Genomic DNA, 26,236 nt, shown 5'->3' on the forward strand with positions numbered 1-26,236 from the left:
ATCAATTAATGAGCGACTAAAAGGGGTTAAATGGCCAGTGGGATTAGATCCTAATGTTTTGACATTCAAATCGAATTAGTCACTTTAATTGTGATTTTTTGGTAAAGGTCCCTGAAGCTAAGATAATAAGCAGATCGGTAAAACACTTAAAGGGTCGTTTTAAAAATCGTGGTTAAGCTAAATAAATATGTAGGCCTATAAAATTCGATTTATTTCTCTAAAGATACTTCTTTGTTGGTAGTTCCATTCCTACGACTTTCACTCGGACGTTTCCCAGGTCTATTAGCCAATCAATTCCCCACCTAAATTAGTTTATAATGCAGCTTATAAATGCCACTTGTCCAGCAAGACACGGATGTGCCTGGATCTTGATCCAGTCGCAGCGTGTATCTCAGCGGCAATCTTCGCCTGCCACTGGCGCAGGGGAAATGAAAATATTTTAATTAAAACACAAACTAAACGTTTACTGCTAGCGATGTTATCCATAGCATTTCATACAAATAACAACGACAAGTCGAAACTGGCTACCAGTCGGTTGTGGTTTGCAACTCCTCCAGGAGCTCTGTGCAGTTGCTGCTGTTGCTGCTGCGTGCAACAAATACGGCAAATGTTGCATGTAACAGCAGCAACATGTGTCGCACAGCGCCTATTTGAATATATATCAAATCAGTTTCAGATAATTTTCTATAACAGCTCGACACACACAGGCAAATGGACGAAACATTTGTACGAGTTCGTTGTCTAAGTCTTTCGTTTTGCTAGCCATGTTGCTGCTACTTCGTCCGCTGCCGCTGCCTGCGAGTGCATATTTTACGCGCTGCATTGTGGCAAACGGATCGGGCCTCGAAATTAAGTTGTTTTGCATAAAAGCGCCATAAAAAGGCGCAGCCGCGGCAGAGGCAGCAATTGTGATTAGAACGACACGACAGGCACGACATGCGACATATGAGACGATGCATTTGCTGCAGTGGCAGTTGCTGATGTCGCTGCTGCATTTGCCTTTACTGCGTCCTTACTTACATACATATATGGCCAGCAATTGTCGGTCGAAAATTGGCGGCTCAACACGAGCGACGTATGTCATCAAATGGCACTGCCATTAGCGATCGCCAAAGAGATCCTCGAGTGGAGGATCGCGTCAGTGGCAGCTTCCTGCGGCCAGTAGGCAAATGCTAGGCACCCAGCTCCTGTGAACTCCAGCTCCCTCGCAGCGGCCAACTATTATCAATTTAAGTTGGCTAATTGGTTTCAAATTTATGGACCTGTATTTGATATTTATGTCGTCTACGAGTGCTGTGTGCCCCGCAATTTCGCCTGTCTGCCGGCCGCGAAAGCGAGGCCCTGGCTATATGGCTGCTCCAAACCGATCCGATGCGATCCGCAGCGACCGTCGCTGCCTTGGCATGCTGCAAACAACGTAATTGGCTTTCAATTTGCTGCAAATTGTTGCAACAGCCACGACAACGGCGCAAAGAGCCAAGAGCCCAGAGCAACCGAGAAACATATTTAGATTATAGACGGATAAAGTTTATGTACGTTCTGTTCTGGCTGGGCAACTTTACTTTAGCTCGAGGACTGGCCCGTTTCCTCTGCTGCCGCCGCCGCCGGCCGGTCCCCGTCCACCATAATTCCAATGAGTTATATGCCCATCATGTGCGCTCCTTGGCCCTTCAAAGTCGAAAACGTATCGCGCGTTAATTAAAAAACAGCAACAACCACCGAAACATCGGCGCAGCGCTTGCCAGCAAAAATAATACAGAAAAAAGCGCCAAAAATGCCGCTAAAATTTCGCTCGGCTGCTCGGCGGTTCGAAAAGGGCGGCTACCAAAGTCCAGACCTTGGACAGTACTGTTCAATAACTAAATAAAACACTTGAGCCGCCGTACACTGAAAAAAATTGCACAGTTATCGTAAGTTTTCAACCAATCATGATTGATAATAACTAAAGCTGGAAGATTTGGATTATAGTAAATTGTTGTATGCAATAATATTTGATCTTGAAATTGTATTGTCGACATTTTAACCCTAACTAACTAACTAAATGTGAAACAAAATGTTGTGTTTTTTTCTGTGCATGGAGGAAAATAAGAGAACGAAAGGCAGCCACAATCAAGCGAAAATTCCTGGCATTTTCTGCTTCATTAACAACACACTCATACTCGAGAACCCGGCCATTTCGTTTTGTTCGAGCCAAGTTTACCGCTGACGAAATTTACGCACGTTGTGGTAGACAAAAAAAAAAACTCCAGCCACCTCTGCAGTATCTGTTTTTGAATCCACTGCTTCGGGCCTTGATCATCCGCTGAGCTTAGTTTTGTGTGTTTCGGCCGGCTCTTTTTGGTATTTTAATTAGAAACCGAACAACGCAAAATGCATTGCTCGCTGCTCGCTGGTCGATTTCGATTTCGATTTCTTTCCTCCTGGCCTTCTGATCTGTTTCGCCGGCTTCTCCATTTGTGTCCCGATCCTGTCCTCTGATTCGATCCGTTGTAGTTCCCAACTTGCATTTGGTTTTCACATTCAATTAGCGCATATTTCAAATGCGATCGCCGCAATCCCAGCCGAACATATTTCTGTTCGATCCAGACGAGTCCAAATGACAGGAAACGGTGCTGATGGAAAAAAGAGTCCACAAGTCCGGAGCTGCCTTATATCATAAGATGGACCTCGAAAGGTCTTATTGCCATTTCCTCTATATATAATATGGAATTCTAGCTTATGATTAGGCTCCTCCGCCCTTCGAAAAGTAATTAGTACGCCATCCATTTGTATGTCTTTTTCTATCTTTATTGATATTACTTTATTGCGTCTAGATCAAAATTAATATAATAAATAAATATTACTACACAGATAGGTATATAATACAGTACAAAATCGTTTGAATCTTACCCGGTTACACAGCTTCCTAACTACGAGCATAAAACTATATTATTGCGTACAATTGCAAACAACTTTTAAAGTCTAACGCGTTGCGGCTGGTTCTTAGTTTATTACTATCAATCTAACTATAGACAAAATACAATAACGGTAACTGCTAATTTACAGTATTTACAGCTTATACACAATATAGAGCGCGACGATCCTAAATGAGAACTATATACATACAGCTTGTGCTAGCCAAGGAGTAGATTTCTTTTTATATATATCATTACCTTTAAATGAATGTAAATGCGCGCCTGGGTTACACTAAATATCACACTGTGTAGGATGTTGCTTAGCGAAGAGAAGAGTTCGGAATTACACTATCTAACTTAAATATTTGGGGCTTCCACATCGACATGGCACTGCGGAAAACGCCTGCCTAACTGAACTTTTAAGCTTGATACACAAAAAAAAAGTTATTCTTATAGAGAACTGGTTTAGTATTAAGATAAGATCAGGTATACAAATAAATTGGCCCAACCCGTGGCCATGAAATGCTCGATTTACTAGCCAATTTATTTGTGTACCTCATCTTTGTCTGAGAGACCTGGATTTAGAACCTTACGTTTTCAACAGAGCCACTCCGTTGTGGCGCACCTCGGTATCCTTAACTATATCCTAGTTTTATTTACGCTACTAATGCACTTGGAAATAGCGCCCGTGCTGTGGCAATTGGAACTTTGAGCTGGCTGTGGGCGGCTGGTTGGTTTTTTGATTGGTTGGTTGGTGAGATCACGGCTAAACCATCACAGTGGTGGCAAGGACATCGGAGCCCTCATCGCCCGAGGAGGGTGGCATGGACTTGCAGTTGATCGACCGCTTGCCAAAGTCCTTGCGCGGACTGTCCAGCGAGCCCACCGTGTTCTTCCGCATGTCCGAGTTCTGGGTTTTGTGCAGCAGAATCTGTGAGCTCCGCTTGTGCGCCTGCTTCAAGCCCGTACTGGAGTCCAGCTCACGCTCGAAATCGCATGGCGGGAATAGTGGCTGCGATCTGTGCAAGGCGGAACTACTCGCCGCCGAGGCGGCTAATTCCGGAGCGGGATTGAGGCTTAGTTCCATGCCGGTGGCCGCTCTCAGGGAGCTGGTGCTGCCCTTCAGCGGATTCGTATACCTTCGCAGATTCTCCTCGTTCTGAAGATTATTCGACTTCTCCTCCTCGTGACGCAGTGCATCCAGCGAGGGAGTTAAGTTCATTCCCGAACTGGTGCGATAAGCCAGACGCTGTTTCCAGTACAGACTGATGAACACCGAGAATCCCACCAGGACTATAAAGACACCGCATAGCACTCCTATCAGCAGACTATGACCCGATCCATCGGCCACGCGGGCCGTTTCCAACTTGACCTCCACAATGGAGGTGAGGGCAGCCAATTTGGCATGCTGCAGCTCCAGTTCCTTGCGACGCTGGATGCCAGTTAACTGCCTGGAGCTGAGGAGTTCACCCAGCAGACCCACCCCCACTGGCAACTGGGGATCATTTAATTTACTGGAGGACTGAAAGTACACAGAGAAAGAAAAAATGTGTTTTGATTAGATATATACGCTTATGAAAATTGAGTTAAAATACATAAACCATTTGAAGAACTGTACAAATAACTTACCACAGTTAGTTCAACGGTATCATTGGTGCCCGTTTTGAGATCGCAGAGCACCATAAGCATTCCCGGATCCTGGCCAAAAGTACTCGCCGGCTTCTTGATCAACTGGGCAGCCAGCAGCACCCTCACCAGGGAGCAGAGACCCTCCACCGAAGCTCCCTTGCCCACTCGCTCCAGGGCCAAAAGGATGGTGAGTCGGGCGCAGTTCTCATTGACCACGGCCTGATTGGGCCAGCAGCTGGATTTGGCTGGCAGTCGGGGTGGAGCAACCCTTCGCGATGGTTCCAGTGCCCGGCAATCTCCACGAACACTACAAGGCGATGACAGGCAGGTCTCACTCAGTGCCGGAACGCACACCTCGTGCTGTTTGCAAACACCGGACAGATTCGAGGACTTGGAGAGCGGATCCACCTTATAGCAATTGGGCAATCCACACCAGAGATTCGTGCACCGAGAGGTGCCGTTTTCGCAGACACACGCATTGCAGTTCTCATCGTCTTCTGTTCTTCCGGTTAGAGCAATATCCAGCCAGTTTTGGCTTCGGTTGAGAGCAGTATACGGAGAGATAGTGTTGCTTGCGTTCTGGCAGGCGGACTTGGGATCGGAGAGCACTAAAAGGGACATATAAAATAGTATTGTTAGCTTCCTATTCAGCACTCAAATTACATTTAAGTCCTTCAATATTTATAAAAGTTTTAAAGTAGCGTAGCCAACTTACAAATTTCACACCGCAATCCATGCCTTCCTGGTGGGCAGATGCAGCTGTATCCACCGATTCCGTCGATGCAGGTGGCACCGCCCTGGCAAGGCTGTGGCGAGCACTCGTTCACATTGATGCGGCAGTCTGGACCGGAGAATCCCTGAGCGCAGACGCAGCGGAACCAGCCCGCTCCAGACTCGCATGTTCCACCATTGTGGCACGGCTGCCCGCGACACTGGTCAATAGCCTCGGCGCAAAACAGACCAGTCCAACCTGGCGCACAGCGGCAATGCGGCTGCAGAGCCTTGTCCGGGGCTCCAGGCATGCAGGTACCGCCATTCTGGCACTGACCGGCATAGCAACCTGTGGCGCGCTCCGAGCAGCGTTTACCTACAGGGGAAAATATAAATTTAAAAAATTAGATTTCATTTCGAATTTGTGCAATTGGTTATGGTTGCTCAGAAACAAAAGACTTAGGCAACGAACTTATTGCGAATTGTCCAAACATGTTACCCAACTAAACCAAAAACTAATTCTTTATATTTGTTTAGCATAAATATACTTCCCAGAAACGAAAGACTTAAGCAAGAAACTCATTGCGAGTGTGGGAGCTAAAATCCATAGAAAGAGGATTGCCATGACCGTTGGCTTGGCTCGAACTAATCGAAAAGTAAAAGTGTGCCGACATAGATCGATGTGACTCTGACTGTATCTGTATCTGTATCTAAACTGTGGCCAAATCTATTTTCATTTTCATTTTCTGTATCTGTGTCTGTGACAAAAAAGCGAAACGCGTGAAATATGCAAATCGCAAATTAAAAACAAACATAAATCATGGCAAAGGTTTGGCCTAGCCGCGGTGGGCCCCCCCAGGAGTTTTTGGCTGCCACATGTGGCAAATACATTCGCCGGCTACAAAGACTGCGACTAAAGCGCATATAGTTTTTTTTTTATTTTTAAAGCTTCGCGGCACAGCCGCATTCGCTTCAATTTGAGGCCGTAATGACTGCCGACTTTCAATGTTCAAATAAATGCGACCGACCCGATCGTGTGTGTGAGAGCGTAGCGCTCTTAACTTAACGTGGCCAACACTCGTCTCGCGCCCATTTAAAGCCCCCAAGCGTTGATAATGCGCCAGTCAGTCAGGCAGTCGGCATACAGCAGGTTTTTATGCCCTCTCGGCAGGAGTAGTAAAAACCACTCGGTGAGGTTGTTAATTTTAATCGGATGGTCTAAAAACACTACTTGTAAATTGAGTTTGGCATAATCAAAAGAAATAATTGTTAAGAAAATGTGTGTTAATTATTTTGAGTATGTTATATATCTATGGAGTTTTTCCCCCATTTATTCATTTCATTTCGATTGATTGCTGCGATATTCCTTTACCACTTTCACTGACCCCCACTTAAAGCGTCCCTAGGGTATTTTGCCAGCGGCTTAGCACCACTTTTGCAGTCTGCACTTGTTGCAACGCTTTGACGTTCACTTTGGCGGTATATGGCCGCTTAAAGCGCACCCGACTCAACCCGGCTCAGTTCGCCTCAGTTCAGTTCAGTTCAGTTGAGCCGAGCTCATCGCAACCTGCCCGACTCATCCCAAATCATCTCATTCCGTCGCGACTCACCTGTCCAGCCCGACATGCACTCGCATGTAAAGTCGCCGTCGCCGTCAAGGCAAATTCCCCCATTTCGACAAGGATTCGGCGAGCATTCGTTGAGATCTGCGGAAAGTTAATGAGTTTGCCGTCTCTGTGCATCGGTGGGTTGTGCATCGGGATTACTCACTGTGCTCGCAGAAGGTGCCGGTGTGGCCCACATGGCATTTGCAGAAGGTGCCCACGTCGCTCATCTCGCAGCTGCCGTGTCCGCTGCAGGGCAATCCGCTTGGCTTGGCCATCTTCCTCGTCGTTGTCGCCGTTGTGGTGGTTGTCGTTGTCGTTGTCGCTGACGTCGCTAGGCTGACATTGGCGAAGCAGCCCTCTGTTGGATTGGGGGACATGATTAGGCTTATTAACGCAGGGTTACACTCGGAAAAATATATCAAAATGTACTCAATTTTATATGTCTATGTAATATAAAAGTCCTCCAAGAAGTATACTTCCTTTTAAAGAACAATTTTGGATTTTGTATACACGCATATTTTTCAAGTGCATGGCCGTGGCAGATCTCGTCTCTCGGAAGACGACAAAAAGCTGGCAATCTGCGATTGATGAGCTTAATGATGTCTTCATCGGGGCGAGATCGGTTCCCATGGCCTCTTGGCGGTCTGTGCTATTTTTACTCACCGTTGCAGGGCGGCTGGGAGCAGAGCGGACGCAGTTGCTCGCAGTGCTTTCCGGCGCGATCCGGAGGACAGTGGCAGTAGTATCCTTCGGGCGTGTTGAGGCAGTGGCCCTCTAGACATGGCGACGGTGTGCAGTTCTCCTTGGCCTCCTCGCACAGAGACCCCGAGTAGCCCAGTGGACAAATGCAATTGAATTTGCCCACCATGTCCACACATTCACCACCGTTTCGGCACGGGGAAGTGGCGCACTCGTCGATGTCTGTCTCGCAATCGCGACCCGTGAAACCAGCGGCACAGGCGCATCTATAGTCGTTGACCAGATCGATGCAGGAGGCTCCATTCCGGCACTGACCCACACAGTCATCCAGATTCTCGGCACAGGTGACTCCGCCCCAGCCCTCCTTGCAGATGCAGGCAAAGGAACCCGGCTGATTGCGACACTCCTTGGCATTGATGCAGGGTCCGATGGCCATGGATGTGGATGCCACCGCACTGGTCAGAGCGGCCAGAAGTGCAGTACTGCTCAGATTACTACCAATGATCGCAGTGGCTGTGGTGGTCAGCAATGCGTTAGCAGCGATTCCGGCGGAATGCGGCGCTTCGCACTCGTTCACATCCACCTGACAGACATCGCCATGCCACTCCGGCGGACATTCGCATCGAAAGCCACCGATTAGATCGATGCAAGTGCCACCATGCTCGCAGGGACCCCCGGCGCACTCGTCGATATCTGGAAAGGAATGAGGGGAAATTCAAGCAGATTGTTTAAGTGCCATCGAGAGATAAAGTGCAAGCACTGTGGGAAAATACTTCCCAATATCTGAATAAATTGAGTATATATTTGAATGAATATTTTAATAATTTCTAGAATAGTTTTAAAACTTTCATGATATTGCTGATTTTTAAATATGGTTGCTCTTAACTCAGAACTATTTGTTTATTATTTTCCATTTTGACACTAGCCCTACTTTTCTCTCCGTGAATGTGTTGATTTTGCTGCTGAGCTCTCGAGCGGCAGAAGCTTGAGCAGGTGGCTCTTAGCCCGAGCTCAAGTCATTGAACTGACTCGCGGATGGGCATGGGTATGGGAGCTCGAACCTGCGTGCCTGGCTTATCGGTTGCCTGAAATCTTCAGGAGAGGACGCTTCCTTCTCAAACCCCTTTTTTTATTTCCTTCAGCAGCACGCAACTCATTTGTTTGTATTATGGAGGGTCTGATAAGAAGGGCACCCCAAAAATAAAGTTCTGACCCTTTGCTGGCCATTAGGCCGCAAATAAGGTCAGATTGCAGATCAGCAGCAGTTAAGACAACGTTTGACTCAATTAACCTGTACGAAATATTACTTATAAGTTTCCCACGAAATCGGATGACACTAAATATAGAAAATATTTACGACTGTTACTTTCATATCATGGACTTTAAGAGACTTTAAGTGACAATAATACTGCAATCAAACCATTAATAAGTCAGTAAATAAAGTCAAGCTCTTGCCAACAATTGAAGGCCCTTAATTGGCATGCCAAAATGGCCAGTACAGATGTAAATCCTTCAACGCCGCCGACTCATTCGTTTTGGGAATGGCAACTCAATTAGCTTACGGCTTATTGCATTGGCCAGCAAATAGTTTCTGGTGAATGTGTCGGTCGTGCTCCAATTGGAATGCAAAACCGAAGCGAACCAAAAATTTGCCGGACCACCGTGGCAACAACAATCATAATAAACCCATACCCAAGCCCAAGCCGAAGCCCAAAGCCAAAGCAAAAGCCAAAGCCGGCAACAATAACTGGCTGTGCGTGCTACGTTTCATTTCATTCCATTTCATTTCACTTCATTTTATTTCGCTACAGTCAAATGCGTGTGTGCTCAATTGCATGATCGAGCGGCAACATTGCCGCACAACAGCAACATCAGCGGCAACAGCCACTACCAACTAACTTGGCCAACTGGCCGGACAAAGAGCCCCACATTCGGCTGAGCTGTGGCTAATCGCGTGCTGTGGAATAAAATTAAATCAAAACTCACTTATTTCGCATGTCGGTCCCGTCCATCCGGCTGCGCAGTCGCAAGTGAAGTCGGGGGCCAGTTGCTGCTGCAGCTGCAGCGAACCTAGGGACACCAATCCCGAGGAGCTGCTGGCATTCAGCGCCTGCCCCTCCGGCCGCAGGTGATCCAGGCTGCGCATCGAGCTGCTGCGTCTTACCGGCCTGCCCATGTTGCTCCTGCCATGTGAAGTGCGATACACTTGGGCCTGAGTTCTGTTACTCGTCTGCAAAAGATAGCCAGATACACTCTTAAAATGGGTTCTATAAGATAGATAGATAGATTGCTGGTACATAATACAGATGGAATAGTACGGATAGGAGATGCAAGGGAACATATCTTTAATAATTGGCTAGAGAAGATTTCTTCTTTTAAGCTAATCTTGTTTTCTTCAGATAGTTATAGCACTAGTTTCTTCGAGTGTCTTGTAGATAAGTGCTGATTGTGGGGCCTCATCCATAGCGTATTAAATTAGTTTATGGCACTGCGAAGAAGTGCATAAATCTGCGACTTACCTTGAGTGTGCATGTGCCGCCGTTGCGGCATGGCCTGGTGGCACATGGGTGCTCCACGATCTCGCACTGCTCGCCCGAGAGGCCCTCGGCGCATGTGCAGCGGTATTTGTCCGGAGCGGTATTCTCGCAGGTGCCGCCGTGCTTGCAGGGTTCATGGGTGCCGCAGAAATTTAAATCTGTTCGATGCGTAAAGCGAAACTATGAAATATGTATCACGGCATAATGGGGCATGGATATTATCGATGATACCCCATACCCCATTCCCACTTCAAGATTCGCATTCGGAGTGGTAATTGCCAGGTTACTTACCTTGATCGCACAATATGCCACCCCAGTTGGTGTCGCACACGCATTTCCAGGCGCTGCCGTTGCAGGAACCATGCTTGCAGCCGGGATAGACCATGCACTCGTTGCACAATGGACCCCGCCAGCCGGGTCTGCATCTGTGGATTAAATCGAAGTTTTGATGAGTCTCTGCGTCTGCTTTCGCTGATTGGTAAATGGAGCATAGAGGACCCTAGCCCATGGGGTTAGCTCAAAGTTGAAGGATTCAGCAGCTTGGGAAAAGAGGTTCCTCCATAAATATACCAAGCTCTGATTGCAAAATGGGGCATCGCAGGCCTTGGCCGAAAGGTGATCTTCATTGGATGGGGCACAAATGAGAGTGTTCGGATTTGCACCTTGGGAAAATCCAAGATGAGTCAGATTCGCAAGCGTAACTTTGATTTCAAAATGGGGTGTGGAAGACCCCAGCTAAAAGGTGAGCTTATTGCATGGAAACATGAGATGGCATCCAGATTTTATCAGCAGCTGGGAAACTTTTTAATGTTTCCCCATTCGAAAAGTAGTTAGTAAAGCACCTGTCTTAGTTGAAGCTCTTCTAATTATTGTATATTGCAAAATAATAATAGCCATTTATATATGGCAGGCCTAAGCCATTGGGTTTCGAAGGTTATCTGCATCTTGGGAAAACATTCACCCATTATTCATTCGGCAATTTGGGCTCCGGTGTTTCTTTACATTTCAATTTGGCCTGGGAACGCATTTGCCTCTGGCCAACCACCGAATTGGGTCACTCTGAACTTTGGCCTTGATGCATCAAATGCTAAAGTGGCAGTGCAGCCAGTCGGCCACTTTGGCCACTTTGGCCACTCCGACAACTACCATAGCCGTTCCTGCTCCAGCTCGGGGCGAAAACTGCGATTTTATCGCTGCAACACGCCAAAGTGCAGCGGGATCAAAGTTAGCCAGCCGGGGCCATCGACTATTGAGCCTTAGAGGCATCGAGGTATCGAGTTATCGCCCGGCGAGGTGCTAACTCTACAAGCTCCGGGCATCACGTCATGCTCGGCGATAGTCGACATCGCCGTTCGATGTCGGTAATTTATGATTTCATTAAAACGGCAGCCTCTTGTTATCTGGCTGCGAATCGGCGGCTCTGGTTCCACCGGCCTTCCCGGCCAGCAAATCGCAAATCGCAAATGGGCCAGCAACGTGCAAACAGCAAAAGTAATTTTTCTTCTGGCTTATAATTGTTGCGGCGCAGCGGAAATCTGCTGACTTTTGATGTTTTCTAGGCCACACTAATTATTGCTATTTAAAACCAGGACGGGAGGAGGTGCCCGGAGCGGACTGGATGGCAGAGGATGCCTGACAGAGCATCATGATGCAGTCGAGAAATGCAATCATGGCCGCCGGCTCACGTATTCTGTGTTACGCTGCAGCATTAACAACGGCAACAACCACTGTTGCCGCTGCAGCTGCAACAGCAACTAATGCTGCAGCAACTATTGCCGCTGCAACTGCAACAGGAACAACCGAGGCACAAACGTTTTTTCGTGCTGCTGCGGTCTTGGGACTTGCAACTGCACTGCGAGAAATTGGCTGTATGAGCAAAAGTTTAACGTTCTATATTTAAAGATTAAAAGTTTGAAGCTTAATATTTATCGATCAAAATATATTTAGATCTTAACTTTAGGGACCATTAAACAGTTACTATATTCATTAGTTTCCAAATGATTTCATTTGTTTTTCAGTACATTTTCTGTCGAAGCTCCTTGCTGCGCCAGTCGCTCCATGTTGCCAACGTCTGAGCATGACCGCTCCAAAGAGGCGGCCTGCAAATTCTAACCAAGAAAGCGGAGCAGGAGGAGAAGGAGGAGTTCCTGGCCAGATCAGCGCTTGGCCATCGTGCGGGCGTTTGATTAGCCTGCTCTTTGGCCGCGAATCGCATTGGTACTGGCACTTGATTGCAGATTATATGGCTGGTTACAACTTTATAGCACTCGGGTTATCTCCCAAATGGGCAGTTACCGAGTGCGAACAATTTAATAAGGAATGCGGATTGATTGGAAATGAACCGATTGCATCAGTTTCAGCTCTTTTCCCATTTCATTTTAGTGGCAGTGATGGGAACAATTCAATTCGCGTTGGTAGCGGTTTTTTTGCGTAAACCCTAAAGGTTTATGCTCATAACTTAATGATTTCTCATCCAATTTCATTTTTAAAACCATTTATAAGCTGCATTTTACTTGTACAATTATGGCAAATTCAAATTATACATGAAAACAAAAATTAAAATTTTTTGTATTTTTTGAAATTTTGACGATGTTACCCCTTACCAAAATGTGAAAAATTGAAAAAAAATTTTTTTTTTTATTTTTTTAAAAGTTTAAATGCAAATCGTTTAGTATTCAAAAAAGTGTTAAAATTAGCCGCATCTTTTTGATCTAGCATTATTTTATGAAGAGTTATGAGCTCAGGACTACCGTACTATAGCGTTTTTTGGTCAAATTTTGGGTAAATTTCAATTAATTTAATTTCTGAAACCATATCTAAGCTGCTTTTGACTTATATAAACTTTGTACATTCAAACTTTGAACGATATAGAAAATAAATTTTTTAATGATTTTTTGAAAATTTGATGATGGTACCCCTTATAAAAATGTCAAAATATGAAAAAAAAAATTTACCCCATTTCAAAAAAGTTTGAACACAAATCGTTTAGGCATCAAAATAGTGTTTCACAAATGTATACCACTTGCACTTACTTTTTGATTTGGCTGAGATATGAGCTTAGGAATTTCAGAAATCTGCCGTTTTTTAATATTACTCTGTTAAAAGAGAAAAGGCACTTAAATCTGCACATAGTCGTACAAATAACTATAATAAAACTCCGTGATGTCTCCCATCATTGACTCGACCATCGACTGATTGGCATTTTCCTGAGAGAAACGCTGCCAACTATTTCACACATTTAGCAACGAAAAAAAAGTGGCACTGAATAAAAAAAAGGAGTAGTAAAAAGCGCCCCATGTGAGCTAAAGAACCCATTTCTCTGCCACCGATCTCGCGCAAAAAGAAACCACTCTTGGCCATTATCATAACTGTGGCCTGGACTGGCTGTCGATTTTGAGCCAGCCGAGTGGTGGCGACTCGGTGGCCAGGGCCATTAAGGCGGCCCCAAAGTTTAGTGGCCACATGCAAAAAGTGTCATAATCACATCGTTAAGTGGGGTGGCAGGGGGTCGTAATTACAAAGGTCTGCCATCTACTCTCCACCGTTTGATATGGAGTGTGGAAAAAAACAGGTTGGTTCATAAGCTACTTACTCGCATTCCCCCGGACGATCGCACTTGCCGTGAACGGGGTCGCAGCCCGCCTTGCAGATGGCCTCCTCGCAGTTGACGCCCTGCCAGCCATTCAGGCAGAGCTTCTGACCCTCGGAGCCGCAGGCGTAGTGACCGAACTGATCGTCCCGCGGACGGCAGAAGGTCGTGCAGGTCGTGTTGTAGTAGGTAACGGCGCATTGCACCCGGACACGGTAGGTGATCCGCGCGTTCCGCCCGATGTGGTCCAGCGTCTTCCACTCCGGCGACGGCAGTATCACGCCCGAGTATGATGTTTCCTCAATTAACCTCTCCGCATCTGCATTTCATTTCATTTCGTTCGGTTGTGGAGTTGGGTGTTTTTCGGGTCAGGATTCCGATGGGCGGCGAGCGCGGCATGACAATTGTTGTGGTGGTTGTCATCGGATTCGGATTGGGATTCGTTGTTGGTGGCATCAACGTTGGCGTTCCGGTGGAGCAGGGGCAGGGCGGAGGCGAAATGGGATGTGGGCAGGAGAATTTGAGAATTTAGTTAGTTGTTGGCACCATTTCGGGCGCTTAAGGATGCACTCAGAGAAACAATAGGACAAAACCTGGCAAACTTGCTAAAATCAATTTTGTGAGTACTAATGTAAATTTACATGAGTTTCTCTGAGTGTTTTCCCCTGCGTCGTCGCTTGCTAATTAAGCCAAATGCCTGGCTGGCGAACAATAACGAGCCGCGTGCAACAAGAAACATGCAACTAGCAACTTGCAACTTGCAACACGGGGCTGTGGTAACGAGCACAAGTCTCCAATTGCCACCGCACTTACCTGGATAGGATGTGTTGTACATATCCAACGCCTGCAGTATCAGCGTAAACGACTTCTGTAATTGAACGTGAAGAGAGAAGGAAAGGTGGCATTTAGTTTGGAGACTCTTCAAGTTTGACTCTGCGCTGACGCTAATGGACAGTTTAATCTCAGGCTGCCCGCCATGCAAATGAAGACAACAAAAAACAAAAAAAAAAAACAGAAAACAAACAGCAAACCAAACGAGCAGACGAACAAAGCGATCAGACAACAAACAAAGCGAGCCAAAGCAAAACTAAACACTTTAATTTCACGCAGGAGAAGCGGACTTTCTAAACAGACTTCAGTTTGGCCATGTCCATGTCGCTGTCCATGGCACTGCAATTGGCCAAAACCAAATGCGAAAAAGCAACGCATACCCAATTCTCTTTGATTTCTGAGTTTCTTTGCAATTCATACACTCTTCGAGAAAGTTTTTTAATTTTATAAAGAAAGAAAGGATTTCACTAATAAATTCCTTCTTCAAAAATAAGATTGTGAATGTAGAAACTAGAAAACCTTGCAAAATTACTATTACTATCCTAGAGCATCCATAATTTCGACCTTAAAAATCAAGAGTTTTCTCTGATTTTTTCCAACTCCTATGCATGGGCCCATAAAAATTGAAGATCCGATGTTTCTTTTTTTTTTTGTAATTTGCGAGCTGTAGAAGATTTCTCGTTGGGCAGAAAGCAATTAAACGTCGACGATGTCTGGATGCCGCCGCTGGATGCCAGGAAATGCTCATTTAGCAGTGGGAGGCGGTCGCCAGTGGAGGAGGGATGATGGGCAGATCGCCAGATGGGCGGGCCAACGAATGGGGGGATTCCCATATTCCGGTGTAATTGCCCTGGCGACGCGACACTAAATCAGTCCAAAGCAGACATTGGCTAATTGCAGACGGATCAACATCAGCGACAACAACTTGACACACTTTGCAAATCCATCCATCCATAAACTGCCCACCCTGCTATCAAATTTCCGAGCTCCATTCAATTTCCACGCGCTGCCATATCGCTGTCACTTAAGTTATGTTCCGGGCTCGAGCTAAAATCATGATCCGTCTGGATATACGGATATATGTATATATGGCCAGCGGAAGCGTATCAATTGAAAATGGCGATGCGTTTGGTTTAGGATTTCACAAAATACGAGATACTAGCCAATGGGAGGAAGTTCCGAACTACATGAAAACAAATGGAGGCGGATTGGGTGAATAAGATTGATTTGAGCAGGAAAATTAGTTTCTCTTTTACGAAAAACAAGGGAAATCAAGTAGCTTTCAGTGAGACAATTCTGAATTGGCCACCGACATGTTTACACAATGTGAAGAATCTTGTCTTTTGGCCAAATCACATTCAGCAATGGAAGCGATGGGTTAACAAAAGTGTTTCATCTCGAGCAAAGTGAGTTTTGTGCGGGTAGCAAAATGGATCAAAAGCCCACAGTTTATTTGGGCAGTCATTCATTGATCTTGAGCAAAAAGTGGAACAGGCACCACAAATACCACTCGAGATCGCTCAATGGCCGCGCACGCGCACTCCAGATCTTTAGGTCTTTGGAACTCGGAAAATATTGTCAAGTGAAATTCGTTTGGCTCTGTTCGGCAGTTCGAATGCTTCAGGTGGTTAGTGGTTGGGTTGCTTGGTTGGCTGGGAGAGGGTCCCTTGGTGAAGTCGGTGTTTGACAGTTACATCGAAGGCCCGCCGATGTTATATGTTATGATGTGTGCTCTTGAGGCCGGGCTCAAGTATTTCCTAAGTCATGTTTATGAGTCTTAACATGCCATTCACTCAATCAGCAGCCGGAGAAGAAGTCATTCAATAAAAAGTGGGACAATCGCGACCATATCGGCGGCGCTTTTTTTTCTCGATTTTTGTCTTTCGGTTTTTGAAGATTTTCATGAGTTTGTGAAAGGCTTCTTGAGGGTGCCTGGCAGCCAGACAAACTGACTAACTGACTGACTGTCTGCAGGCGAATATTACGCTGGAATGGTATGCAGAATTCATCGCGTATTCGTTCGCCTTCTGGGCACCCAGTAACAGTTTCGAGACACTCACATGTGAATCGCGGAGCCAAGGAGCCGAGGAGCTTGGGGAACTGGGGGAAAGAGCACTGGCGAAGGCACAAGATTAAAGCGAAACCAAAGCGAAGCGTAACGTATCGCCATCGCCATCGGCCGAGCGACAAGCGCGACAAGGTAATGTTCCCACGAAACAGGTTGTCCGCACTTCAGGCCACGACTTTGCTGCTCTCGGGGGGGCGAGGAGGGTGCCGGGACTGGTGGAGGCATAGAACACAGGCGAGCCAGACGAAAGCCCCAAGCCCCAAGCCGCAAGTCCCAGCCCAAGACTAAGACCAAGCCAAGACCCAACCAAGACCAAGACCAAGACCCGGCTCTGACGCATGCCTGCTCCCCCGCCACACCGCACCGCATCCCAACCACAGTGGAACCTGCCTAATGTAAACGACGGCGCATGCGCATGCCGACGTCGACGTCAATGTTTTGCTGCACTCGAAAAATAATTAAATTAATTTGCTGTTCAATTACACAAATTCCTGCGATTTGAGCCCATATATTAATGAAAAATTTCATTTAAAAGTAGGTTTAATACTGTAATCAAAAGTGAGTTTATGGTTTGTTAAGCACGATTCAATAATGTTCGTTTATGGCTTGCACAAGAAATACACCTTATTAACTGGATTGCAATTGTGAACTGTCATAAAATCTATGAAATATATAATGAGAAATATTTAATAGAAATTGAAAACTTCCACTTCTTTGGATTTCATTTAAATGAATAGAACATTTGTGTGCAAGTGCTGCAAGCCGTCGTATTAGTTTGGACACCGATTTGGCCAAGGCGTGTAATTGTTAACCAAGTTGGCTTTGAACAGCACCAAAAACAGCAGCAAACAACCGTCAGAACAACAGCCGTACATAACAACGAAAAATAAAAAAGAGCAAGAGCAAAACTTTAATTCAATTCTGCGACTACACCCAGTCAGGTTACATTTTTACCTTAGCCGAGTTAAAAGAACTCAGCTGGCCACGTTTATTTTATGTTTTATTTTCTCGGTCCGAGTGGTTTTTTTTTTACCATTTTATTCCCTCCCAGTTTGGCAGTCATAAGCCCGCATTATGCTCACTTAATTAACCGAAAGCCGCTTAGGAGCTGCCCGGCAAAGAAGTATAACATGGAACATGAAACACAATTTTTAATTGCTTTTTTTTCGGCTACCGCCGACAGAATCTCCGCAGACCAAGATGACGATGGTCTGGCCAAGGGTCTTAACTCCAAAGTGAGCTGGTCGAGACGCGATGAGTAAGCCGCTTTTGGTGCTAGCCTTGGAATTTTCACGCCCCATGATTCTGGTGCAGCCCACGCTGGAATTTTTGGACACAGGAAGTAGCGCAGAGAATCTGCTCGCTGTGGAAACCCCACATAGACTATGCCCCCTCGCTTCATTTCTCGTTTTTCTGCTGCTTTTCATAAATACATATTCTTATCAATCCGGCACGAGCTCGGCTCATTCACATTTCTGTTGCCGGCTAGACCTTATCGCCCATGGAGCGTTCAGTTCAGCTTGGCTGCTCTCCAGGCGGAACCGAGCTATCTTAAGTCGAAAAAAACAATAACGAAAGCTGCCCACAAAGTGAGAGGAGAGCTCGTGCCGAAAGCGTGCGTCTTGGTTGCAAAGGGGTAACATGGATCGGAGTATATATAGTACTTATGGGAACTGCACTTACCGTCCAACGAAACGTAAAGGGCAGCACAATGGCTCCCACACCCGGATCGCTGAGCACAAAGCTGGAGCCACCCAGTATCTTGGTGGTGGCGTTGCCGAACGAACAGCCCGTGGATATGCTGGCACCCTGCTCCGTGGTCTGGTACTCCTTCAGGCACAGCCGGAATGCCGTCGTGCATGGCGAGCAGCCTGAAATTAGAATTCCAGCACGGGTTATCATTACACTCGCAAATATATATACTTTCTATACTATGGAAATGCAGACTTTGTTGCCTCGGAGATTGCATAATTGCCCGGCATCGTTAAATACAAGATAGAATATATATGTATATTACTACAGAACCAGAAATATGCAGAGTGCAAATTCTGCTGATAGGCTAAAGAGCCTTGACCTTCTATTTCGGGTAAGCCAGATAAGAAATATCAGAGAGCTAAAGAATTCAGATGGAATCCACAATTTGCATAATGTTTTATGTTTATATATTTAAAAGTTTGATAAATTTAATGGGACAATTGAAAAGTTCGTTACCATGTCAAAAGTTACTGCATTTTTACGAGGTCTTAACTTTCTTTGACAAACAAAAAAGGCGATGAAAAATCTTGCTTTTAATAAACTCGAAGATGGACTTACCTATCGTCTTGGTGGCTCTAAGTTCCGCTGGCATGCCGCAGCAATAGCCGTTGAGTAGATGGCTGTTGGTATTTGAGATTTCTAATATTTCCAGCTCGAAGTTACCAGCTGCGGATATCTGTGGTAGAGAACATGGGCAAAATTAACCAAAAAACGCAGAGTAAAACCAAAAACAAGCGTCGAGATCCCAAATCGATTCAAATCAATCATGACCCATAACGAAGACACCCCTTCCCCAAAAAAGAGTGAATCCCAATCGAATAGTACCCTCCCCTCTGAGCCAATCCTCCCTGCCCAGCTTACATTCCAAATCGAATAATATGCTCAACACTTTATGGATCTGATCCCAGCTCTCGTTCGCCGGTTGTAAAAGCTAATAAGCCACCTAGGGCGCTCTGATTGGGCTGAGAGGTTTTAATTAAAAACAAAAATAGATGGATCGATACAAGAGTGGAAAATCAGAAAAGTCCGATGAGCATACCTCGTAAAAGTGGTAGGCAAATGAAAGGAGCCCGATAAATCTGGCAGCAAATGAAACACGAAAATAATGAGAAATATTTTCCCCACAAAGCGGCTTAACTGTTCGGTTTGGCTCACTTAATCAAACGAGATATCCAGCAGTTTGTATAATTTAGAATGGCTTTGTGCTCCAACTGGAATCTGTGGGCCCGGAGTGGCCACAAATCATGCGGCCATCGATAGGAGCATTTGCCATAAAATTAATAACACATTAGATCGCCGATCGGCGATCTCTCGCACTCGAACGCTTCTGACAAATGGCACATAAAGTTTAACTATTCTTCGGCCAATCGCTTATCATAATTTAGCCAGGAGGCGAGCTGCCTCCTGCATCTGGAAGCCGCATCTTGACCATCAACTTTGTAATTTAGGGTTCATTACCGGCCGGCGGATGGGTTCTGCTTCGCGGAAAATATGCTAATGAAAACTTGGGACTCCTGCTTTTATGGTTTCATATTTCAGTGAATTTATTGTCATGGTCTTTGGTAGCTGGCAGTGTTGATAAGTTTATTAGAAATAAATTGCAATTTAGCCGAGCCTCTTGGCTAACGGCATCCACCAGTTTCGAGTCACCTGCAGCTGCAGATGGAGCCTCAAAAAACAGAAAAAATAAAGGCCGACAAAAAACGAAACTCCAGCTCAAAGCCACATGCATTGTTGATCATGCCATAGATCAATCAAATGCAATCCCCTCCGAACCCCTCGTCTTTCAACGTCTTGGCTTGAGTTCGGTTTCTCTTGGCGTTTTTTCGAGATTTCCTTTTGTTTGGGCCTCAAACTCAAAGACTCCAGTGCAACCGGGTCCTCCTCAAACTGATTGGATTCTTGGCCGTCCATGATCGAGAGATGCCAAACGGAACCGGTTCTGGCTGCTTACTATTTATTTATCACATTTCCTCGGGCCGTGCTCCTCATTCATGAAGCAGGTGCATCCGCTAATATTCCGGACAAACTTTGACGTAATCAATTCGATTAGATAAACCACCAGAAATGCTTAAGGAATTAGTGCCGAGGCGCCACATGTAAACTGGTGGAATATGGGAGCGCTTAATGAAGCCGACACACGATGTTTAATGTGAAATTAAATTTTAATTAAGCCTGCTGTAAACAGGGAAGCAAAACGAATCTTGGCCATAAAGCCAACTGCAGCTCGTCAACGTGGGAGCTCGATTTCGCCAACTCACATCTGATTTTGGGCTTTTTATGCATATTTCGCAGTCAGTTTAATACGCAGCTTATGATCAATAAATGTCAGCTCAAATGAGAGAGATCCTCTGCGGCTTTTCGGCTTTTTAGCCTTTTTCCAACTTGGCATCCCAACTTGGCCGAGTAACTGGGTTAATTTCAACTGACATGGGACCATGTGAACTGAGGCGATATGATCGCGGATTCGCTTGACCAGTTGACTGGCTGGTTTTCCCTGGAAGTTGCCCATAAATCGTCGCTACAAAATATTTAACTTTTATTTACTTCATTAACAACTAAATAGTTGCAGTGGGACCGAGGTGGATCTTTGCTGCCGGCGACTTTTATCGCCTCGCTTACCCTAAATCAATGCAATCCCCTCTACCAAGTAGATAAATGTGTGTAATCAATTTGATTGCCCCACGGTCGGCCACATCCCGGTATGCTCTTCTGGGGACTGGGACTGGGACTCGCATGCTCCTCGGATTCTAATGTCTGGCTCTCGAGATCTCTGGCGTATTAATCAAATTGTTGTTAAGACCCCTCCTTGCCCAGCCCCGTTCCTCCAAAACTACCTATAACTTTCCGGCCAACGATTAATTTTTATGTATTTCTGAACCGTTGGCTGCCGTTGGCTCTCCCGACTCTTTGCCTTTTTAATTGCCGCTCGGGGCATCTCCGCTGGCATCTCAATACATGTTTAGGCACTTTGTGTAACACTTTATGACGGCTACACCCCGAAAACCACCTAGCTCCTCCGATTCTCGACTACCGTTGCCATGTGGGAACCATTTCGTAGAGATGGTTCTCGTAGATAGAACTGCCCACTAATCTGGCGGATCACTTTTCGAGGGGTCCTCCTCCATGCGATCGTATTAAACCCAGAATTCTTAACCAGATGCTTTTTCTAAAACTCGAGAATGACTTTATTTAAATGCCAGTTTAATGGTTAAAACTTGGGGAATATTTTGACTAAGTGCAGGTATCAAAAGGCTGGTAGATTTGTTGAAATTTTAAAAGGTAATGGATACATTAATTTAAAAGGAAAAATGAGTCTTCTATGAATCCTCATTTTCATTCTTATTAAATTACGTAAGGCTGTAAATGATTTCTGTTTGTTTATGCGTTCTAAGAATCTTGTTTATTGACATATGCTTGATTTACTGCTCTGAGAAAATTCCAGCGTAAGAGCTCTCATTAAAGACAGCTCTTCGGGATGCGAAGTTGATAAATCACTCAAAAAAATAAACCCCAAAATCATCATTATTTACGTCCCCCATCAAAACTTTGCCCTCAGCCATTGGCAATTCGCATGGGTTGAATCAACTTTGGCTGTTTTCTTTTGGCCTTTTTGCCAAAAGACACTACACCCGCATGTATTTGGATCTGGGGCTTTTTGGGATTATTGCTTTGGGGATTCGATCGCTTTTGCATGTTGGCTGCTTTGCTTACCTTATGGACTAACAGTATTAAAATTAAAGCAATTAAGTTGCAGGCAGACTTTAATGATCGACAATCGCGGATCGTCGATGGCAGGGTCGCGATTTTGGGTGCCCGATGCCTCGGACGCTGCCTTTTTGTCGCCGTCTTCTTGGACATTCCCAGGCTGTCTGGTGATTCTATTGTTGACTCCGACGACGACAACGACGTAGACGTTGCTGGTTTTCGCCGAAAATGTTTCCTAAACATTTTGTACATTCTGGGGGCGTTTGCGAGCGTGATGCTGGTTGGCGATCTAGATGGAGTTTGTTTCGGATTCACTCTGGTCTGGATTGGCACCACACAAATGTAAATTCGCTGGGCAGCCTTAATTAGCCCATGTATGCAGATTTTGGTGCCTTTGTTTGTTTCTAAGTTGCCACACTACACTTGCTCTGGATAGCTGAATAACTGGTCGTACTCTGGATGCTGTATCATTTTCTCCACTTTGCCTTCGTTTTGTTTGGTTTTGCTTGGATAATGTTGTTATCACACACAATTATTATTTATTATTTATATGGACCTTAGTATGTGCTTCTCTCGTTTTTGTTTTGTTCACACTTGACACTTCCACTTGATAGGCGCTGATGTTTTGTAGATCTTTAGCTGTAACAATTGTCGAACGAATTGGAATTGAAACGGGCTGCGCGAAATCTATTTCACTGTGCATCATCAACGCTAATTGACACGCAGAGGCTGCTGCTGCTGCGGCAGTTGCAGTTGCAGTAGCAGTAGCGGCAACCGCAGCAAGCCGCAACAAGTGCCACCAGCCACCGCAGCAACATTTACTTTTGCCAGACCGCAAAAAAGCGGCAACGTGCAGCAAATGCAAATGCAATTCAATTTATGTTAATTTAACGCTGTTACTGCCGCTGCTGCTGCTGATGCGGCTGCTGCAGTTGCTGCTGCTGCGACTATGGAGCCGTGTCTTTGGCCACAAACAATTTGCATCTTGTGCGCATATTAATTTACAGATATTTTCACTCTTGCTCACATTACTCATTCTTCCTGCCCTCTGCCTCTGCCATTCCGGCCATCCTATCCATCCTCCCATGGCCTTTGGCCCCCCAGCCCGCCCCGGTTCCTCCTGCTCGGGTGTTAATTGTCCATTTAATTAAGTAATTTGCTTGGGGCCTCCTCCCGGCTTTGGCACGGAACGGAAGTCGTTGACTTTGAATCGAAACCCAGATGCTGCCGCTCTTGCTCATGCTGCTGCTGCTGCCGCTGATGTGGATGTTGCTGCTGCTGCTGCAGGGCATGACCGGAAGTGGCTTTTGCAAGTGGATGATGCAGCTACCTCCCCTTAATACCCCCTAATACCCCTGATTTCACTCTTCTCTCTTGGCAATTTGCAAAACGGCGAATTAACTACTGGCGGCCTCAAAACTTTATTGTACCCTGTATCTATTTCTAGTAACTACTGGATATACTCTGATTTATCAAATAATTGTGCAAGCAGATCCCCGTCTTGAACATAATGATCTGAATAAGCTTTGGACCGTGCTAGATCCGTAATTTGTTGCATATGGTAAATCATTGAGCAGTGCATCGAGCATTTTCCGCGCTCCCTCGATCAGGGACTTTCCCATGCTCGTACCACCCATTCAGAACCACTCTGATTTCACAATCTCTCTTTTCTCCAGCTGCACGGAAGAAAACTACAGCTTCATCTATACTAAAAGTTCTTTAACTTCCTAATAAAAGGTTTATAACAGATACGCAGATTCTTTAAATTTAGAAAAAAGATTCCGATTTAAGCATCGCTTTTAGAAAGTCAAATACTTTCATTAGGTTGTGTGGGAATCCCACTTATTAAGTTCTAGTAGAAATTTCTCTATGTGCGCCCATTATTATTATTATTTGTATTATCTGCGTGCATTATGAACTAGTCGGCTGTTTTCATTCTTTCTCTCTTTCACTTGGCATGTTTCAATTCCACTTCGTGTGTTTGTGTCCCTGTTTTTTGCCTGTGTGCGTTATCAATGGAGCACACTGTGGCCAGCGATTCCCCCGGAATGGGGCACTCGTTTTCGCATATTCACATTGTTTGCACTTTTACTTTTCGCCTTTGATTAAGCACAATTTTGACGGCATTGTATTTTGATATATTAATGTATTGTATTTAATTGAAAGGTATTTCCGTTTTCCTTGGCTCACACGATCTGGGCTCAGGAATTAATCACACACTCTATGGAAACACACACATAGCAAAATGTCGGCTGATTGTCGATCTTTCGATTTGCTTTTCTTCCACCGAGCATTTGTAGTTGATTGCTCTTCATCATTTGTTGTAATCAGCAAGCAATTGATTTCGATTGCGGCACATTAAACACTTTCACAATTGTTATATGGATGATGGTCGGTGGCGTTCAGTTTGGGTACACAATAATCCAATTCGAGGAGGGGTTTTACCGTTGACAGAAAAGGGGCTCATCACCGCTCGAAGCACGGCGCTCGACTAAACGCGTTAACCGAATCCTGCGGCATTTCCAGCCCTCGAGCAGCATCCATTCACGGGGCGGAGCAAGTCACGCGAGAGTGCTGCGGTTTTCGGTGGTGGTAAAGGTGGTGAGGTGATGGTGGTGGTGGTGGTGGTCTGCAGTCTTAAGAGAACTGTGGCTCGGTCTGAACCACCGAAACCGCTTTCAAAATAAACTGGCGACGACTTCCGCTGAGTGCTGCGTGCGCTTCAGGCTTCGACTAACGACTGATTGCCTCTGGGCACAAGTTGCCGTCGATCCCGAGAGCTTAACTCGCAGCGTTTCTCTCTGTGCTTCTCTTTGGAGAAAACCAGTTTGCTCTTCGAGCCGCGCTCTTTAGCCAGCCGCTGATTGGTCGTACGACTGTATATAGCCCCGGGGCCCGGAATCTGAATCGGAATCGGCAGTTAATGGAGTTGCTGCCGCTTCGGCTGCTGCACGCATGCGCGCCCGAGGCTCCCGGCTGCCGTTTTTTACGATTCCAACTTAATTATGCCAATAAGTGCATTCTGGGACTGTGTGTGTGTGTGCTCCAGATCTAGTAGCTCCAAGGGACTGGCAATTAACACCTAATATGAAGGAACGCTCCCACAATCTTTAACGGCTGGGAACCAAATCGAAAGATACTAGCCCGGCCAATTATTAACCACACAGACAGAGCGGCGACTTCCATCCAATTATCTGCTGGCCAAAAGTGTATAAATCAAATTTAAATGCAACTGGCCTATCAGTGCAGCCAAAACAAAAGACTTAAGCAACAAACTTGGCAATTACATGCGGCCAACAAGACAGGCGGCAGCATCTTTGTTGTTGCTGCTGCCTGCCTTACTGTTGTTGTTAGCGGCTCATATTTCTTGAGGCGCATATCTAAATATCGAATCATGTTGCTGATTTTCCATTGTCTGCCCACCACAGCAACAACAGCGGCAGCAACAACTGCTGCTGCCTCAACAACTGCAACAACACATAGTAAATCTCATTGTGCCGTTGTGACATGACTCTTGTTCGACAATAGATAAAACAAATTGACTTGGTGTGTGCCCAAAATGTCTTCTCTAGCCGTCTTCCCTGGCCATTTGGGTCTCCATCCTCCTCTATTTGGTGGGCGTACTGGGCAGCGGTCTCCCAGCTCCTTTGTCATCTTTTCTCGCTTAAAAAAAGAAGAAAAAACAGAAGAAATGGAGGAAAAACTGCACTACAATGCCCATTATCAGCTTACATATCTGCGACAAGAGACCCCAGAGCGGCAATTGTACGGGCCACCGCGACGGCAAAGGCAAAGGCAACTGCCAGCGGCAACGGCAACGGCTTCGTTGTCCAAATATGTTGCAAGTTGGTGTTATTCTTCACACGGCATCATAAATTTCACGTATAATTGACGCTTTCAGTTATATCAAAATTGGCTAAAAGGCGACGACCAGCTTTGCGTTGGTGGCCAGCAGACTACAGCCTTCAGCCATCAACCTCCAGAGACTTTGAGCTGGTGCTGGTGCTCCCCAGAGATATTATTTTTGCTCACTGTGGCTTACATTGTTTTCGTTTTGATTTCAACTAATAGCAGACAACGACTTACAGGTGTCTTTGTGCGCGTCTCTCATAATTTGGGGGCACTCTGTGTTGGCGGCTTGTTGGACACTTGTTCGGGTTTGATGGCATTTCTTTGTTGGGATTAGCTTTCGTTTTCTGGCCAAGTGT

General features: G+C 45.7%; 1 protein-coding gene across 1 annotated transcript; it reads right to left on the bottom strand.

The window, feature by feature from the left end:
- Positions 1 to 2,765: 2,765 nt before the first annotated feature.
- On the bottom strand, positions 2,766 to 24,808 carry LOC6729833 (protein serrate). The gene is made up of 15 exons (XM_016174593.3): positions 24,474 to 24,808; positions 22,035 to 22,667; positions 18,879 to 18,996; positions 18,249 to 18,436; positions 14,480 to 14,534; positions 13,670 to 13,985; positions 10,369 to 10,502; positions 10,060 to 10,235; positions 9,527 to 9,770; positions 7,505 to 8,233; positions 7,005 to 7,199; positions 6,845 to 6,940; positions 5,239 to 5,610; positions 4,524 to 5,131; positions 2,766 to 4,416 (listed from the first exon to the last, which is right to left on the bottom strand). Exons 2-15 carry the CDS (start codon positions 22,278 to 22,280, stop codon positions 3,661 to 3,663), a joined length of 4,233 nt encoding a protein of 1,410 aa, XP_016036537.1. The 5' UTR covers positions 22,281 to 22,667; positions 24,474 to 24,808; the 3' UTR covers positions 2,766 to 3,660.
- Between the last annotated feature and the right edge of the window lie 1,428 nt (positions 24,809 to 26,236).

Source organism: Drosophila simulans, chromosome 3R (genome assembly GCF_016746395.2).
Source record: "Drosophila simulans strain w501 chromosome 3R, Prin_Dsim_3.1, whole genome shotgun sequence".
Lineage (NCBI taxonomy): Eukaryota > Metazoa > Arthropoda > Insecta > Diptera > Drosophilidae > Drosophila > Drosophila simulans.

Bases quoted from the DNA above. Each gene is read 5' to 3' on its own strand.
- LOC6729833 (XM_016174593.3), bottom strand. From the start codon at position 22,280: ATGTACAAAATGTTTAGGAAACATTTTCGGCGAAAACCAGCAACGTCT. The intron at 13,986-14,479 runs GTAAGTGCGGTG...AATGAAATGCAG, and splicing joins GTACAACACATCCTATCCAG to ATGCGGAGAGGTTAATTGAG. The intron at 5,132-5,238 runs GTAAGTTGGCTA...TGTCCCTTTTAG, and splicing joins TGGATTGCGGTGTGAAATTT to TGCTCTCCGATCCCAAGTCC.